Raw genomic sequence first — 19,649 nt, 5'->3', positions numbered from 1 at the left:
TTAACAAGGTGAAGACAGTATTTTAAAAATTGCAGATCGGTTCTTTTAGTGCCATAAAAGCATAATAATGTACACCAGACACCTACATTAACTTCATCTTTTTAAAACACCACGGAATGTTTTATACATCGTTGTACTCATACTTCTAAAAATACTCGCTTTCAATTAAAAACAACACTCACAGCACTGAGCCTCAGGCCTCCTTCCAAAATCACCAGCAAGAACAACAAATCGTAAAGTGAAGGGAAAGATGTTTATAGGTCTCTCAGGCACACCAAACAGAGGTCTTGCAGGGCTAAACAGTAAAGCGTCAGGATTCCTGGTAATAATCCAGTTTGCTGCTCTACGGTTCCTTTCAACACAACACAAATGCTGAGCTGGCAGCAATAAACCTATCTTCCAAACGGTATGGCTTCAAGGCTGCCTATATATTTAAAAAGCCCAAATCCTTCAGGCATTTCCACCACAAGGTACCTTCACTTTAATAGCCTAAAGTTGTTTGTTTTGGAAAAGAAACAAGGTTCCCACCAAACGGGATCTCCAAGTCTCTGTGTTGATGCAGGTATCATTTCTTCCACTTCTGCTTTGGGATTTTTTTCTTAAATCTCTTCTCCTGCTTGGGCCCTGTGGTTGTGCCTTCTGATTTTCTCTTCTTGTCACTGAGGAAGAACAAGACAAATTAATAATTGTATCACTTGGAGGTGGAATATTATCAGAAATGGAACACTTTTAAAACAAAATTCTGCAGAAAGTACCTCCAAGATTTTGTAGCCAAAGAAGCTGAAGTGTGTATCATTTACCAAAGATGGTCATGTGCTACATTATTTCAGAGCCATTGTGGGTATGTGTGTGGGGTGAAAGCTTGGCAATTCAGACAAGGTTTCCTTTCACACCATACAGTTATAGTACTATGATTCCAGTTTAACTGTCATGGTTCCATCCTGACATACACAGCATAAGAAAGGGATAGTCAGCACTCCACATTTAAGGGTTTGATTTTTGCGAATTTGATTATTCAAAGATTTAAAACATTGTTTTTAGAAATCTGTAGGTCCTCCAATGCAACTCTATGATCATTAACTTCTGGCAAAAGGTGATTGGAGTCATGCTGGGGGATCAAGGGATTCCTAGAGATAACACTTCTCTAGGAATCGGTAGGCTCTCCAGTGCAATTCTTCCCGCAGAAGTTGACCATAGAGTCATGCTGGACAACAAAGATTCCTAGAAAGATGTTTTCTTAGATTTTTTTTAAAAAGGTATTTTTATTAATGTTTTTCCTTATTTGTGTGGATCTTGTGCCTCTTACCCAAGTGAATGTGGACTGTATTTACAATTCTCAGTCAGAGTAATCTAGTGCCTCGCCAAACATCGAAACCCTGGGTTCCATAGGATGCAGCAATGGTAGTAAAAGCTGAGTCAAAAAAGTATGACTGTGTAATGTGAAAAGGCCCAAAGAGTCCTCAAGATTTCCATCAGAATATGTTTTTGTAGAATCATAAAATTCAAATTTGCCACAAGATCCATCTAGTCCAAACCCTTGACATGCAGGAAAATACAGTGAAAGCACTTTGAAAAGACGGCTATCCGTTTTTGGCTTATGTCAAGTAGTGAGAGGGGCAAGGATTTATTGTAAAACTGTAAAACTTTGTATTAATTGATGGATAGCACAGTCCCCCACTCTTTTCCACATTTTAATATTCACAGAAGATCCTGGAACCTAACCCCAGTGGATACCAAACATCCACAGTTTTTTCAGTTATTTTATTGTTTTATTTGCCATTTGACTTGTTTATTGCTATTTTATATGGCTTTTCTCTGTTGTAAGCTGCTCCGAGTCCCCTTGGGGGAGGGGGTGGGCCATAAGTAAAGTATATTATTATTATTATTATTATTATTATTATTATTATTATTGTCGAAGGCTTTCATGGCCAGAATCACTGGGTTGTTGTAGCTTTTTTCAGGCTATATGGCCATGTTCTAGAGGCATTATCTCCTGACGTTTCGCCTGCATCTATGGCAAGCATCCTCAGATCTCACTACCTCTGACGATGCTTGCCATAGATGCAGGCGAAACGTCAGGAGAGAATGCTCTAGAACATGGCCATATAGCCCGAAAAAACCTACAACAACCTATTATTATTATTATTATTATTATTATTATTATTATTATTAAGAACTTAGCAGCACTTATATCTCTTCCAGTGGCATATTAGTTGGTCTTTAGTTAACTTCAGGGCTGCTTCCAATTTGGATCCTTCAAAATGGGGTGTATTGGGCAGAGTCTAGGCAAGAACCTTTCGCAAAATGTCTGCAACTGCACTCACCTTTTCAAGCTAACAATGGAGGCATTCTGTCCTGCTTTGGTCAACACTTCATTCCATTCTTCATCATCACCTCGGATGACATACCTGAGCTCAAAGAGAAACCAGTGAGAAACTACACTGCAGCAAAGATGTGAACTAAATAACTAGTAGTTGTAGTAAACACAGAAAGGAAAGGAAAATTCAGTCAAAATTTGGGTGAAAATTATTTTTGATATCTAAAGTTGCACATCTGTACAGGAGCGCCATTACTTGAACACCTGGCCATCGCATCTATCCAAGCTACCATTTGGAGTGACGGATCTGTAAGCACTTCCAGGCCACAAACACGGTCATCCTTGCCCTTTATGCAAAAGATCATGGCACTATGCAGACTTTCATACAGAGTGTTGGATTGTTTTCTAAAAGAGCTGGCAAAGATATTGCAGAGAGGAAAAGGGCAGGATGCAGGGTAAGAACTCACTGTGAAAGGTCAAGGTCTTTCAGCTTCCCAATATCTTGCTTGTGTTTTTCCTGAAATTCTTTTGCTGCTTCTTCCTGTCATCAAAAAGGCAATTTTTATAAGTAACATATGCAAACCAAAATTTAAAAACCCACCGCTTTCAAACCAAACAAATAAATCGATGCCAGCCCAACACTAGTTAACTGTACAAATTTGAAAGGAAATTTGGTTCTCGATGTACTGACTGCAAGAGTCACCCTTTCCATGCCTGCTTCTTCAGCTGACCCTCCCTTTTCTCACAGGTGAGCAGGGCGTATCTCTGATCAGCTTCTGATTGAGATAAGCCATATCTCTTCTCTCAACATTGGGAAATTGCTGTAGGTTTGCCTTCACCCAGTGCTGAGAGCTGGGTAATATGTGGAATCAGAGGCATGCAATTACCAAGTCCTCATTTAAGGATTTCAGGGTTGGCTCCATCACAATTTCTTTTGTTGCTGCCATCTGCTCCTCCACAGCCTTTTCCTGGGTAGCATTGAACAACTAAGGAGGGAAAAAACAGGTAATGAACAATAGAACAGACCAATTTCCTCCCCCAACCATACCAATATCCAGTTTTGTTTACCCAAACTAAAAAAATCACTTGAAGTATTTGTGGCCCTCTCTAGGTTCTCCAGTGCGATTCAATGGTATGGTTCTAGCTCAACTATAGTCAAAATATAGGGTTCGCTAGGAGCCCCCAGTGGCTCAGTGGGTTAAGGCAGTGAGCTGCTAAACTTGCTAACCAAAAGGTTGCAGGTTCAAATCTAGGGAGCGGTGTGAGCTCCCGCTGTTAGCCCCAGCTTCTGCCAACCTAGCAGTTCGAAAACATGCAAATGTGAGTAGATCAATAGATACCGCTGCAGTGGGAAGGTAACAGCGCTCCATGCAGTCATGCCGGCCACATGACCTTGGAGGTGTCTACGGACAACGGCAGCTCTTCAGCTTAGAAATGGAGATAAGCACCAACCCCCAGAGTTAGACATGACTAGACTTAATGTCAGGGGAAAACCTTTATCTTTACCTATTATCTCATAGCACCTTGGAGAACTCCTAAGAACCACCCTTCGCTTAGCCAAAATGCAGCATCGAGGTATTCAAAGCAAACTTAAGTTATATCTCTACAATAAACTTCTGAAAAGAGTTCTGCAAATACACGATCTTGATCTCATACTGTCCTAACCTAAGATTCATCTTTCCAAACATAATCTTGAAATAGCATTTACCTGAACAACCTTGCGGATGGTTCTGTTGAAGAGACCCATCAATTGCCCACTAGGCAACTCTATCTCTCTTTCCAGCTGATCCACAGATTTATGCTGGAGACCAATCCCAAGAAGCAGTGCCTGAGGGGGCAGAAGGGGCATTCAGCACTTTTATGAAACAGTAGAGAACTCTACAGGTTAGGCAAAAAGTATTGACATTTATCACTTTGATTTGGTTAGATCAATTTTTATCCACTCTCCTTTAAAAGGTACACATATAGTATAATAAATGCAGGGGTAAATAATACCAAGAGCCAAATCATTTTTGTTTTAAAAACTTTAAAATATATAATGAAAATGCCTGGTACTAAACTAAAGGCAACTAAGATACAAATGTAACAGAGATATATATGTTAATGAAATACACAAGTTAGAATAAATCATGAATGTAAAGAGAATCAGCTAAAGATCCAAAGTCTGCCTTTTATGTTAGATCAGGTATTGGGAAACTTCAGCCTTCCAGGTGTTTTGGACTCTCACACTTCTGGACTTTGGACTTCAACTCTCACAGAATTGTGGGAACTGAAGTCCAAAACACCTGGAGGTCCGAAGTTTGCCCATGCCTGAATTAGATGGATTCAATAAACAGTAGCAAAACATATGGTACCTACAGACTGTGTGGCAGAAAGAGTCATATCCCCAAGTTGGTTGAGAAAGTACATTTTAGCAATAGTTGGGATCATGTCCATAATCAAGTGATAGTCCACCATGTTCCTTGAATACATCTCCAACCTCTTCAGGTCATATGGGGTAAAAACAGCTTCTAATTCATTACGACTTATTGCTGTCCACACCATCAGTTGTTTGAGACGTTGAGAGAAGAGGAAGAGAAAAACAGCAGTCACACTTCCAGAGCTCGATTTGTCATTCTATCTATGTATTCTATTCATCTGGCTTAGGACTATGCAAGAGAAGAAAAGAATCAAGAGAAATGTGCAAAATAGATACCATGAAGGTACTTTTCACTACCAAATGCCAACGATGTTAACTTGAAACAGAGGCCATTGAATATTCACCTAGGAACTAGTGTATGGTTTCTAACAAAACACATACACATACACAACTAAGTGAAAAAGATATGTCTTCAATTCTCAAAAAAGAACATTTAAAGGATATTACTGGTGCCACACTTTGTTCATTTTGCAAGACAGGGGAGAGAACAAAAACATGCAAAGAGGAAATGGGCAAACTTGGTTCAATGCACTAGAAATGGGTTCTAGTTTATCTACAAGGAAAGTTCGAGAAACATTGGCTTTCCAGGTGTTTTTTATTACAGTCACAATCATCCAGCATACTGCAGTCTGGAGCTGAAATCCAGAATGTCTGAAGGGTCAAACATTTCCCAAACCTGATCTAGAAAAACAAGACTACTATGCATTTTGAACCTACAAATACTTTTTTTTGACAAATACACTTTTCTTAAGCTTTCACTGGGGGCTTCTCACTTTCACAAAATAGTCTACAAGAAGTATAGAAACTCAAACTTACATGGTTGAGACTCTGGCTTGATATTCCTGTTTTGCAAGATATTCAGAGCCAACGAAGGCAAGAAAGTGCTGAACTGATATGACAGGAGAGACAGAAACCTCCTCCGGAAATCTAACAGACAAAGGAAAAGACTGGAGTTACTACTTAAAAGATCATTAGCAACATGCATGCTAGTGCTGGATGGAAGACTACAAGAATTTCATATCCATGTTTTAGGTATAAGAAGGAGCCCCCGGTGACGCAATGGGTTAAACCCTTGTGCTGGACTGCTGACTGAAAGGTTGGCAGTCTGAATCCGGGGAGCAGGGCCAGCTCCTATCTGCCAGCTCCAGCTTCTTATGTGGGGACATGAGAGAAGCCTCCCACAGGATGGTAAAACATCCGGGTGTCCTCTGGGCAATGTCCCTGCAGACAGCCAATTGTCTCACACCTGAAGCGACTTCTAGTTTCTTAAGTCACTCCTGACACACACAAAAATGGGCTAAGAAACTTCCATAGATGCCAACACCCAACATTATGTAACCCAGCGATTCCAGTAGTATCTGAAGCGGCTCATGAGTCCCATCCCTGTGGCATAGTCTCCATTACAGACACCAAGAATCCTGTAACACTTTCATAACAAAAGTTATTGAGAGGTTGAGAATTGGCATAAACTATGAAGGCAGAGTCACAAAATACATTTCAAAAATTCAGAAATATCATAATGCCCTAAATACAGTAGGCCTTCCACTTATAAAGTGGTTAGGAGTATAGGACTCCTGCAATAGTGGAAAAACTATTAATTTAAGAAACACAATATTTTTACCTGAAAACAACTCTCTGGACCAGACATGGGCAGACTTTGGCCCTCCAGGTATTCCTACTGGCTGTTAGAAATTGTGAGAGTTGAAGTCCAAAACTCCTGAAGGGTTGAAGTCTGCCCATGCTTACTCTAGACCCTCGAATGCAACTCTGTGATGAACATCCAGCAGACAATGACCACATAATTATGATGGAAGACCTACAAATGCCTAGAGAAGTGCTCTCTCCACGAATGTCAAGCTCCTCCAATCCAAATCTATGTTCAATGTTTGGTGGAAACTGGTGGTAAAGCCACGCTAGAAAATCTAAAGATTCCTAGAGATGCTATATTGATCAAATCTATGAGTAACGAAATGGCAAATATGCAAGGATGATTGTTGCATAAGACTGTCCTTAACTCTGAAATTGGAGTTTGAGGCATTCCTAATTTATATGAATTCATCATGTTTCCAGATACGGTCAACCATCACCTCTTCTTGAAAAAAATTATAATATCACAAAGGATTACCAACTCACCTGCTCACCCAAAATCGACTACAAAACAGGAGCTTTTTTGTTGAGTTCCAGGGCCAAAGAAGCAGATGGCAAAAAACAGAATGATCAGTCACCACCAGAAGGGACAGAGAGTTTCATCTATGCTGACAATCGTGCCATCACCGCTCAAGCAGAGAGCTTTGAAATGGTTGAAGAGAAGCTCTCCAAAGCTTTAGGTGTTCTTACTGCCTATTACAGGGAAACCCAGCTCATTCCTAATCCATCTAAAACATGGACATGTGCTTTTTATCTTAAGAACACACAGGCATCTCAAGCTCTAAGGATTACCTAGGAACCCCACTGGAGCATTGCAGCACACCAAAATACCTGGCAATTACCTGGACCTTGCTCTGACTTATAAGAAGCACTGCTTAAATATTAAATAAAAAGTGGTTGCTAGAAATAACATCACGCGAAAGTTGACTGGCACAACCTGGGGATCACAACCAGACCCAGTGAAGACATCTGCCCTTGCGCTTTGCTACTCTGCTACTGAATACACATGCCCATTGTGGAATACGTCTCACCACGTTAAAACAGTGGATGTGGCTCTTAATGAGACATGCCACATTATCACAGGATATCTACGCCCCACATCACTGGAGAAATTATAAAGTTTAGCTGGTAACTGACATCTGTCGGGAAGTAGCAGCCAGCAATCAAAGGACCAAGGCATCAACATCTCTATTTGGATATCAGCCAGCAAGCCAACACCTTAAATGAAGGAACATCTTCCTAAGATCTACTTGCAGGAACACCACAGCAAGCAAGAGTCCAAAAGTGGCAGGCCAAAATTTGGAACCTCAATCCATGGCTGATACTGGATGAGAGACTCCCCTCTGGGCACACAGAAGACTGGGCGACTTGGAAAGTGCTGAACTGACTGCAGAGCCAATCATAAGAAATGAGGCTACAAAATGGAATCCACAACATGCAAGCGTGGAAAAGAGCAAACCATCAATAGGAGCATAGTGTCTAGATCTAAGGAAGTAATGCTACCCCTCTATTCTGCTTTGGTTAGACCACATCTGGAATACTGTGTCCAATTCTGGGCACCACAATTCAAGAGAGATATTGACAAGCTGGAATGTGTCCAGAGGAGGGCGACTAAAATGATCAAGGGTCTGGAGAACAAGCCCTACGAGGAGCGGCTTAGGGAACTGGGCATGTTTAGCCTGAAGAAGAGAAGGCTGAGAGGAGATATGATAGCCATGTATAAATATGTGAGAGGAAGCCACAGGGAGGAGGGAGCAAGCTTGTTTTCTGCTTCCTTGGAGACTAGGACGCGGAACAATGGCTTCAAACTACAAGAGAGGAGATTCCATCTGAACATTAGGAAGAACTTCCTGACTGTGAGAGCCGTTCAGCAGTGGAACTCTTTGCCCCGGAGTGTGGTGGAGGCTCCTTCTTTGGAAGCTTTTAAGCAGAGGCTGGATGGCCATTTGTCAGGGGTGGTTTGAATGCAATATTCCTGCTTCTTGGCAGGGGGTTGGACTGGATGGCCCATGAGGTCTCTTCCAACTCTTTGATTCTATGATTCTATGATTCTACTATAGTGCAGTTTGAGCCCCGCCACATGTACAATGGAGGACCTTCTCACAGCAACACCAGAGGCACTCCAAGTGGCCAGCTTCTGGTCAAAGGACATTTAGTATAATGCCAAGTTTTTAACTTTGTTTGTGGTTTTTCTATACAACATAACTGTATTCTCAATTTGTTTCTGTCATGATAAATAAATACCTTTCCAGAAGGCTATCAGCCAGTTTTCCTGCTCTTTCTCTTCCTCTTCATTCAGCAACTTTAACATGATACATGAATGTTCCCCTGTCAGATCATTCTAGAAGTAAAGACATTGGTCATGGTTGTCACACAATGCAGTGCTGCTTCTTAAAATCAGAAAATGTATAATACTATATTTTGACATGTTTAAAATACCCCCTCATTGAAAACAGATCTCCTGATTGAAGCAATTTTCCCACTAGCCAAGCCACTGACACTTACTTGGATATACAGACCTGAAATAGGCTCATAGCGCATCCTGACCTTTCTCTATGTGTGCATGTGTCTTCATGCTACCAGTTGACTTATAGTAACATCATGCATTTCATATAATGCTTTAAAGCAAAATATCCACAGAGGTAATTTTGCCAATTCATTCCTCTGAAATTTAGCCTGCAGCACCTCTGGCATTGGTTGGCAGTTTCCCACTGAAATACCAACCAGGGCTGACCCTGCTAAGCTCCTAATGTCAGACACAATCTAGTGTCACTAGGGCATTTAGACCACTTTATCAGCATGTCTAACCTTGAGATTTCGAGCCACAAAACAAAAATAGAAAAGTGTAATATGAGATTTGAATCTAATTATCTGGAGCAATAAAATACACAGCCAACCTGACTACTGCAGCCTCGGAAAAGATGAGGTCCCAAGGACACCTATTATAAAGCTACACAATCAGAGTTCAATGTATTGTCAAAGGCTTTCACTACTACAATCGGAGTTCATTTTTCAGCAATTCCCTCCCATGCTATATCCATGGAGATGGACATGGTCCCAGAGGCCCTGCCACTGATGAACATAATGCACACCAAGTTACTCAAGTAATTAAATGCACAAATATTCAGTTTTTGTGATAAAATACATAAAACATGGATGTAATTATTCTTCCTGTTTTCTACTTTCCACTGTCAAAAACCTGCTACTACTCCTTCTGCCCAGTTCCGATCAAAATAAATGGAAACCCCAACAACTTAAGTTCTTCTAAGGGGATTACATGGTGAGACTTACGGGAGTCTGCCTCAGATATACAGGTACAAATCCTGCTCGCTTCCAAAATCTGGTAGAAAACAAAAGTAATAAACAACTGTCAATACCAAACTGATAATATGTGTATGGTGGTTTTTTTAAAAAAATGCACAAAGAAGGATGCTCCTTTGAATACTATATATGTAGTAAAGGTAAAGGTTTCCCCTGATATTAAGTCTAGTCAAATCCGACTCTGGGGGGGGGGGGGGGGGTGCTCATCTCCATTTCTAAGCTAAAGAGCCGGCATTGTCTGTAGTCGCCTCCAAGGTCATGTGGCCAGCATGACTGCAGGGAGCATTGTTACCTTCCCGCTGGAGCAGTATCTATTGATCTACTCACATTTGCATGTTTTCAAACTGCTAGGTTGGCAAAAGCTGGGGCTAACAGCAGGTGTTCACCCCGCTCCCCAGATACGAACCACGAACCTTTCGGTCAGCAAGTTCAGCAGCTTAGCGGATTTAAGTCAGCTATAGTTGATTTGAGGAAGTTTAAATCAATTGATTTTAGTATTTGTGTAGATTTATAGTTTATTTTATATTCCAGCATTGAATGTTTGCCATATATATACAGTGTTCCCTCACTCATTGCGAGGTTTCCATTCCAGGACACCCCCCCCCCCCCCCGCAATAAGTGAAAATCTGCAAAGTAGACGCCATATTAATTTCAATATTTATACATTATTTTATATATTATTTTCTTACCCACGCTTCCTTATCCTGCTCCTGGGCCATCCCAAGGGCACCTGCCTGCCTCCCTGGCCTATGCAGACCCCTGCAGAGCTTCCAGAGCCATGCAGGCAGCAGCAGACCAGGGAGGCAGGCCTTCCCGCTGCACCTCACACCACCACACTTCCGGGGTCTGTGGAGACCAGGGAGGCAGGCCTTCCCTGCTGCGCCTCAGGCCGCCGCACTTCTGGGGTCCCTGGCCTCCACAGGACATAAGTATTTTATATTAATATTTTCAAAAACCCGTGAAACAGCAAGTCTGCTAAAAGCAAACCGCGAAGTCGTGAGGGAACACTGTATTGTGCTCTGATCTGAGTCTCCTCTGGGCGGAATATAAATGCTTTAAATAATAATATAACTTGCTGCGCCACTGGGGGCCCCTACATGTAGATACTATAAATGTATCTACATATAAATACTGAAAATCAGGATTGAAACAAAGCTATGCATGACTGAGCCTATGCTGTCCTTTTCATATGCATTTGTGGCCACTCGCTTTTGATTACTGTTTTCAGCACCCCTTCTACAAATATCAATTTGTTTTCCTCTTCATATTCTCCATTGTCATCATAAATTCCAACTATGCAGGCACCACTGGGACAGCATTCAACTTCCCAGGAGATTGCTATTTAGGTAACATTCCCAATGCAATAAATTCAGAAAGGAAGCAGCAGCTCTCAGCACACTACATGATACCATGAGGCTGAAAAGATAATGAATCCACATCATGTCTATGAACTTGTTAAGAGATAAATTGAAACCTCTGCACAATGCAGGCAATTTGTCCCCCCCCCCCCCCCCCCCAACCATGACACTTCTACTTTACACAAACTGGTAATTTTGATCTGGAAAAAAGGGAATATATCAAGGTGTTGCTTCTGCTGCTGCTAAGTGCCTTAAAAACGACTCCAACTTAGAGGTATGTTATCCTAAGAGTTCAGATTTTTTTTGTTTATTTATTTATTTATTGAATTGGTCCAAAGACAGTTTGCTATTGCCATTCTCTTGGGTTAAGAGCATGTGATTTGCCCACGGTCACACAAGTTTCCTCAGTTGAGTGGATGTTCAAACCTTGACCTACCAGTCTCAGTGCAAGGCAGTGATAAACAGACTTTTGGTCTGAACCACAATACATCTGACGTTTTCCAAAACACATTGATTTAATATTGAGTATAAGTGAGGCCAAGTGCATTTTCTGCATAGTTAAAGCAATGGTATTCCCCATAGTCACCTATGGATGTGAGAGCTGGACCATAGGGAAGGCTGAGCGAAGGAAGATAGATGCTTTTGAACTGTTGTGTTGGAGGAAAGTTCTGAGAGTGCCTTGGACTGCAAGAAGACCCAACCAGTCCATACTTCAAGAAATAAAGCCCGACTGCTCATTGGAGGGAAGGATAGGAGAGGCCAAGATGAAGTATTTTGGCCGCATCATGAGAAGAAAGAAAAGCTTAGAGAAGACAATGATGCTGGGGAAAATGGAAGGAAAAAGGAAGAGGGGCCAACCAAGGGCAAGATGAATGGATGGCACCCTTGAAGTGACTGGCTTGACCTTGAAGGAGCTGGGGTTGGTGACGGCCGACAGGGAGCTCTGGCATGGGCTGGTCCATGAAGTCACGAAGAGTCGGAAACGACTGAACAAATGAACAACAAATAAGTGAGGCACCTGTTTTTCTTGGCCTCTCCCAGTACAATAACAAAGCATGGAGGAATGCTTACTTGAGCAGTCTTGGTGTCAAGCCATAAGACACACCAAGGTAGTCCAAATTCTCCGCTTGTCTCTCGCTCAGCTTGAGAAGCAGAGGAGGCAAATCTTTCCGAGGCTTCACCGACTCGTCCAGTAAACTGACAGCCTAGAACCACAATAAGAAGTCAACTTAGCAAGAGTCTTAAGCCTTAACTCATCCGCTGGACAATATTATCGATCTGATGTAATCCGCATGGACTGAATGTCACAAAGCAGGAGAATGCCCGCGTTAAAGAAGTCCCCGTACCTCACTGCTCACAGTAGTTATTTCTCTTGTCTTCTGAGTCATTTTTTCCTCTAGACAAGGGAACTTGCCTTCATAATACATCTGGAGCAAACGCAGAGCTCGGCTGCCGTAACCCATCTGTAGGGGAAAAATTAAACACTTCACACACAGAGTAATATGGAGATTATTAAAAATTGGCTGACCTTAAAATTCCGCATTTTCCCATAAAGATTTGTGTTGGCATCTTAACTACTTTACAGGAACACCTCAGTGTCAATCCACAACCACAGCTTCTTAGTTGGAATGAACAAAATATTTATTTTAATAAAAAATATAAATGCAATGTTTCTTTCTCTGTTGTGTGTCCCATTCCTATTGCTGTCAGTAACTGTGCAGAACAGTGGCCTAAACCCAATGCAACATTGATAGCTATGGTGGACTCCTCCCCCCTCTTTTCTCTAGTTTTCTGCATTACTTGAAAAGCTTTTCCAGTCCACCTGAGTATGTTTCTCTGGATTCAAAAGGGGCTGCAGAGAGAAGGAGGAAGCATTGCATTCACTGTATCTTGGGCTGCATTTGGCTGTAACAAGGCAACAGAACAGCAAAAGTACATTACCCCTTGATAATCAGGATGGACTGCAATGCGAACGACTCTTCCACCAGAGAGGCTACCAAAATCAGGATCCTGGAACTATAAGCACAATATATTTTTAAAAAAGAACAGAGGAAGAAAGCCAATATGACTGAACAAACCTTTTTTGCTTTAAAGAATCCCACAAAATAACACAAAAAATACCCAAGGCACAAGTCAGATGTTGATCTCTTACCTGCTCTGAAATGCTCCATGGAATTAGATCGCCTGAAGCTTTCTTTCCTCTAGACAGACTATTCATAATAGACTGACGGGAGATCTCACCCTCCAAACACACCTATCAACAGAGTGAGATAATAGAGGAAAAATGAGAATGCAAACACCTTAGTAGTGGATTTGTAGCAAAGCACCCAACAGATGAGAGTCATTTATCTAACACAGTGGTTCTCAACTTGTGGGTCGCCGGGTGTTTTGGCCTACAACTCCCAGAAATCCCAGCCAGTTGACAAGCTGTTAGGATTTCTCGGAGTTGAAGGCCAAAACATCTGGGGACCCACAGGTTGAGAACCAATGATCTAACACACCCAGCCAAAGGAGTTTGTCATAGTCTGCATTCCTGTCCTAAAACATTAAAAACAGCCCTCTAAAAGCTTAAAATATAGAAAACTCTTTGAAACAAAGGGAATAAAATGGCAAAGGTTTGTTCATGTCATATTTTATGCAAGTCAAAACATAAATGTAAATTTGCATTACAGTCTGCCCTCCACATTTGCTTGGGTTGGTGGTGCATGACTCTCGTGGAAATGAAGAACTGCTAATAAAAAAAAACCCTAGATATTTCACCATATAATCATACAGGAGAACCTAGATTCCTAGATTAATGTTCTCTCTAGGAATCTCTAGGTCAGAGTTTTACAAACATTTAATATTAGTGACAAATGTTTTATGGATGCATTATTTCGCAACACAGTAGTTCGGTTTCACTAGCAAAAAGTTCTCAACCTGAGGGTCCCCAGATGTTCTGGCCTTCAACCCACAGAAATCCTAACAGCTGGTAAACTGCTCGGGATTTCTGGGAGTTGCAGGCCAAAACACCTGGGGACCAATAAGTTGAGAACCCTGACATATAAGATATACAAACACATATATAAATTGTATTAATGAGATGTATATGGATATAACATTAACTTATGAAAGTACTTTATTTACATTTTTAAAAAATATGACTTATTGCTTATTTCACATAAACTCAGAAATTGCTCGTTACGTTTGCACAACACCTCTACACACTGCAGTCTAAACACTAATATGTTGCAACACACACTTTGGAAAGCTCTGCTCTAGGTTCTCCAGTGTGACTCTATGGTCAGTTTCCAAAGATGTTGACCAAAACAGTGGGGGGGGGGGGGTAGAGATTCCTAGAGAAAATGCTATAATCAAATCCATTAATAATCAAATGCACATCGATTCAAATCCACAAATATAGCAGGGTGACTGTCACTGACTCCTCTGTAATCTAGTTGAGCACTACATTCCCAAATAGAGTATCACAAAAGAATCTTTTCAGTCCTTCATTGGGGCAGGAATATCAAGTCAATCTCCTTCTTGAAGTCAATAAAAAATAAGTTTTATAGTGAAGGGTTTGAAGCCTTTATCATATATTCAGTTTACACTTTCTCTTTTTGGACAATTTCATTTTAAACAATCCAGGCTTTACACCACATCTTACCTGAACAACAGCAAGCACCTCTGGCAAGGAATTCTGCGTAGGTGGAACCGGTGGCAAGAGACAAAAGAGGTGATGGGCCGGAGCATCCGAAAGCATCTGGAGGTCATTGGGGGAATTCTGGAAGGCCACAATTATGTTACAGAATTATTTCACAATTATCACACACATTAACATATTTTATGAATTCATAAATAGACAAGTAATCCCAGTAATACTGTTTTTGGCATGTGTGTATCTGACACACACTTTTTGCCACAGAGACTTTGCTCTTTAAAAGCCAGAGAGCCAAGCAGCAAAATGGTGAGCTTAAGTCCAGAGTTTCTGAAAAATGGGTCTCCTTATCTGAAGCTGCCAAAGGGGTTTCTCCAGATCTCACCACCACCAGAGGTTCTTCTAGTGAGGAGAAAGAAGAGAGCTTTCTGAATAGCAACTCTCAGCCTGTGAAATTCCCTTCCACAGGAGACTAGGTTGGGCTTCTTTTTGCTAGCAAATACCTTTTTATTCAAACGGGCATTTCATGATTAATTGGTTACAGGGAGCCATCTTATGGAGATGTTGTAAACTATGTTTTAATTCCATTGTTATATTTTACATGATTATATACTTTTAAAATGTAATGGAATTTTAATATGATGGCTCGGTAAACATTATGATTATGATTATGATTATTATTATTATTATTAGAAACACAACGAGTCCACAGCAGACACTCTGCTGGCTGTTGAATTGGATCACACGTCAGATACGTCCCAAGTGCCTAGGACTATGTGATGTATCGGCGAATAATGCGTGCAGATCCCAGTAAGGTTATATAAGGTAGTATATAAGGTTATACTACTTATTATTATTATTATTATTAGTAGTAGTAGTAGTAGTATCAGGTTTTAGAACTCATGCTGGGAGAAAGGCGGCATGAAAATAAAATGAATGAATAACCAACCTTATAATGAGATGCCACATACAGAGCCATCAGCCTCTGAAGAAAAGTCTCTGATGCTCTGTGGTAACAGAACAGGGTGTCTCTGTTGACATAATATCTGCATGACATTAGTTAAGGGATAAGCTTTATTCAGAAGAATCTCCCAGTATCAATTTTGATTATAACTACTAAATGTATTTATATCACAATCTGATCAGGTTGCATCAGCAGGCTACATGACAGAAGACCATGTCAAGCATCTTTAACTCTACCTACAGAAATATGAGGAGAGGAGGCCTTGGAATCATAGAGCTGGAAGAGACCTCGTGGGCCATCCAGTCCAACCCCCTGCCAAGAAGCAGGAATATCGCATCCACAGCGATTTCCACCTTTCAGATCTGCCCTATTTTGACTCTCGTGCTGACCCTTCTCGCTGTCAAACAGATAGCCATGTTAGTCTTTCAACATAAAATTGACAGAAGGGGGATGAAAGAATCCAGCTGCATCTTTGACCTAACAGGTTTATTCAAGCATCAGCTTTCAGGAAACTAGCATATATCCAGGAATCACATTGAGAATGCTTTTCATCTGAAAAAAAATAGCAAGCACATCAGGAATTTTTTTTTTTTAGTCTGGTACATGTTGACTTATGACCGTAGACACCTCCAAGATCATGTGGACAGAATGACTGAATGGAGCACCGTTACCTTCCTGCAAAAACAGTATTTATTGATCAACTCACATTTGAATGTTTTTGAACAGCTAGCTTGGCAGAAGCTGGGCCTAACAGCAGGAGCTCACCCCATGCCCTGGATTCGAACCAGCAACCTTTCGGTCAGCAAGTTCAGCAGATCAGCAGTTTAACCTACTGCACCACCAGGTCAACTGTATATAAATTTTGTTTCATGCACAAAATTATTTTTAAAATATAGTGTATAAAATTACCACCAAGCTATGTATATAAGGTATATATGAAATCTAAATGAATTCCATGTTTAGATTTGGTACCTATCACCAAGACATCTCATTATGTGTTACAAGTATTCCAAAATCCACCTTCCACTCCAAAATATGGAGTTCTTCTGGCCCCAGCATTTTGGTTAAGGTAAACTCAGCTGTACTGCTTCTGTAGGTCTAGTTTGTTTTCAAAGACATTATACAATCTACACAATGTGAGTAGAACTAGGAACAAATTTGCTAAATAAATCATCTAAAAGCTCCCACTGCAGACTCTTCCAGGTAAGGGTAGCACAGACAGTATATAGCTTGTGTGTAAACTCTGGTAACAAGGATACAAGTCACAAGATTCAGGCAATGGGCAGCCAGATATAATTCTTGTGATGTTGAGACAATCCAAGCACAGCAAGTCATTCAGCCACTTTTCAACAGGATCTCCTGGGGCATATCTAATGGATTCATGGAGCGAAACCTCATGTAATGTACGGGCTAGGAAGACAAAAAGAAAGATCAAACAAAAGGTCACATGTATCTGTAAGAAAAAGCAGATCTGGGAAGAAATAAGCCTTCTAACTGGATATTCACGCAATAGGTTGTTGTTGTTCATTCGTTCAGTCATTTCCGACTCTTCGTGACCTCATGGACCAGCCCATGCCAGAGCTCCCTGTCGGCCGTCACCATCCCCAGGCCCTTCAATGTCAAGCCAGTCACTTCAAGGATGCCATCCATCCATCTTACCCTTGGTCGGCCCCTCTTCCTTTTTCCCCAGCATAATTGTCTTCTCTAAGCTTTCCTGTCTTCTCATTATGTGGCCAAAATACTTCATCTTTGCCTCTAATAGTCTTCCCTCCAATGAGCAGTCAGGCAATAAGTCAAACTGTCTTAAATATCATGTGTTTTTGGACTAAACACCTGTGCATTTGTCAGCAGGATGTGACTAACCATGTTTCTGTATCACGGCTTTTCATACTATAAAACACATCCATGGATCCACATTACATGGCTAACATTTGGAGATTCCTTCTTGGCTTTACTTGATAATAAACAAGTCCACAACTTCATTAGGCAGGCAAATCCACAAAACAAATACGAAAGTGCACATAAAGTCACATAAAGTTCACATAAAGACGAAAGTCGCCTGTCTGGGCTGAAATATGCCGTATAGAAATAAAGCAAATAAATAAATAAATAAAATTTAAAAGGCTCTTCTTTGATTGCCTTAGCTTATAGACTTGCCCTTCAAGTCCAAGATACCCCACAAAATGAGCAATATGAGCACATTCTCTCTTACTAATTTCCTGCAGTTCTTGGGGGTGAGGAAGAAGCTTCTTTTTTATGTCTGGACAAAAATGTACAGAATGGGTTTCAGCAATCCGATGACATTTTATGTAGTTGAGAGTGACTGCTTAGGGAAAGATACCTGAGGAGAGTTTTGCTGTCGTTGTCACTTTGTTCTCCGCTGTCACATTAGCTTGAGCCTGGGCACTCTGTTGTCTCAGCTGCTGGATCAATTTCAATGATAAGGAACGACCAGTGCCTTCATATCTATTTAAAACAAGAGATAAAAATGGGAAAAAATTAAGTAATGGAAGGAGAAAAATAGAGAAAATTTTGCTTGCTTGTGGAGAATGTATGCAAGGCTGTTACGTGAGGTATCAAAAAAGGCACCTGAACATAGATGGTGAAACTAAATAGCATAATCGCATAACTCTTTCTGTTATAATATATCTCCTGATAAGCATATGCTTCTCCTATATCTTTGTGATACTGATACAGAATTTTAGGCTAACATTTCTAGATTCTTGTTCTCCATCAAGCATTTCCAAATCCTCCTGATCCTGTACATGAAGTCAGCGAGGCAGTAGTCAAGGAGGAGGAATCCATGAAACAGTTCAATGCAAAAAGAAACCTGCCCACTCACTGGAAAAGGTAATTACCCGTATATATTTGAGTATAAGCTAACCCGAATAAAAGCCGAGGGGGGCATTTTCAGCCTAAAAATATGCTGAAAAACTCTGCTGATTTTTTTTTACCACAAAACACTGGAAAAACTTATTGACTCGAGTATAAGCCAAGGGTGGGAAATGCAGAAGCTACTGGTAAATTTCAAAATAAAAACAGATACTAATAAACACAACAACTAATAAAATTATATTAATTGAGGCATCAGTTGGTTAAATGTTTTTGAAAATTTACAAAAAACTGTAATTTAAGATAAGACTGTCCAACTCTGATTCAACCATTATTCTAACCTTCTTCAATGTAAATGTGCTTACGTACCCTTCCAATAATAATAATAAAGGGAGTAAAATAACAAATATAATAAAAATAATATAATGTAAATGTAGTAATAACATTAATAATAGAGTAAAACAATAAATATAAAATAGTAATAGAGTAAAATAATAAATGTAATACAAATATTAATAGAGCAAAATAATGTAATAATAATAATAAATACAGGAAAATAATAAACATAATAATAATAGAGTAAAATAGTACATTTAATAATAAGAAGAAGAAGAAGAAGAAGAAATAGAGTAAAATAATAAATGTAATAATAATGTAATAATAATAAAATAAAATAATGTAAATGTAATATAATAATAAAGTAATAAATGTAACAATAACAACAATAACAATAACAACAACAACAACAGAGTAAAATAATAAATAACCTTAACTCGAGTATAAGCCGAAGGGGGCTTTTTCAGCTTAAAAAAAGGGGCTGAAAAACTAGGCTTGTACTTGAGTATATACTGAAAGTCACCGCATTTATTCATTACATATTAATGTGTGGATATTCATTACTTGATGAACTTTGTGATGTCAAGTTCCCTGCTCTGGCAAGACATGGGGCATACTGCTCATCCCTCCAATATTTACTACTTCTATCATATATTTCATTCTGCCTAATGATTGGGCAGGCCCTGATCAGGTTAATTCCTAAAAACAGCAAGGTGGTTCATGATTTAAGAAAATGACTAGATGCTGAGTGGTCACATCATCAATAGTCAAGAGGTGTAAATGCAGGTGGAATCCAATTTTCAACAAACTCAAACCCT

The 19,649-nt window shown here is 40.2% G+C and overlaps 1 protein-coding gene across 1 annotated transcript in view; it reads right to left on the bottom strand.

Annotated features, from left to right (window-relative positions):
- Positions 1-234: 234 nt before the first annotated feature.
- NAT10 (N-acetyltransferase 10) overlaps positions 235-19,649 on the bottom strand; it is a 35,185-nt gene continuing 15,770 nt past the window's right edge. The window contains exons 13-29 of the mRNA XM_060764984.2: positions 18,005-18,129; positions 16,923-17,073; positions 15,649-15,745; positions 14,709-14,825; positions 13,215-13,316; positions 13,004-13,078; positions 12,409-12,525; positions 12,134-12,267; positions 9,675-9,723; positions 8,628-8,724; positions 5,553-5,663; positions 4,676-4,848; positions 4,026-4,145; positions 3,205-3,303; positions 2,785-2,858; positions 2,325-2,408; positions 235-659 (exon numbers count right to left, since the gene is read on the bottom strand). Of these exons, the coding sequence (XP_060620967.2) occupies positions 566-659; positions 2,325-2,408; positions 2,785-2,858; positions 3,205-3,303; positions 4,026-4,145; positions 4,676-4,848; positions 5,553-5,663; positions 8,628-8,724; positions 9,675-9,723; positions 12,134-12,267; positions 12,409-12,525; positions 13,004-13,078; positions 13,215-13,316; positions 14,709-14,825; positions 15,649-15,745; positions 16,923-17,073; positions 18,005-18,129 (1,819 nt within the window). The 3' untranslated portion in view covers positions 235-565. The remainder of the gene's footprint in view (positions 660-2,324; positions 2,409-2,784; positions 2,859-3,204; positions 3,304-4,025; positions 4,146-4,675; positions 4,849-5,552; positions 5,664-8,627; positions 8,725-9,674; positions 9,724-12,133; positions 12,268-12,408; positions 12,526-13,003; positions 13,079-13,214; positions 13,317-14,708; positions 14,826-15,648; positions 15,746-16,922; positions 17,074-18,004; positions 18,130-19,649) is intronic.

This window comes from Anolis sagrei, chromosome 1, assembly GCF_037176765.1.
Source record: "Anolis sagrei isolate rAnoSag1 chromosome 1, rAnoSag1.mat, whole genome shotgun sequence".
Classification (NCBI taxonomy): domain Eukaryota; kingdom Metazoa; phylum Chordata; class Lepidosauria; order Squamata; family Dactyloidae; genus Anolis; species Anolis sagrei.
The sequence above is the reverse complement of the archived record's forward strand: the minus strand, read 5'-3'. Positions and strand labels throughout refer to the sequence as shown.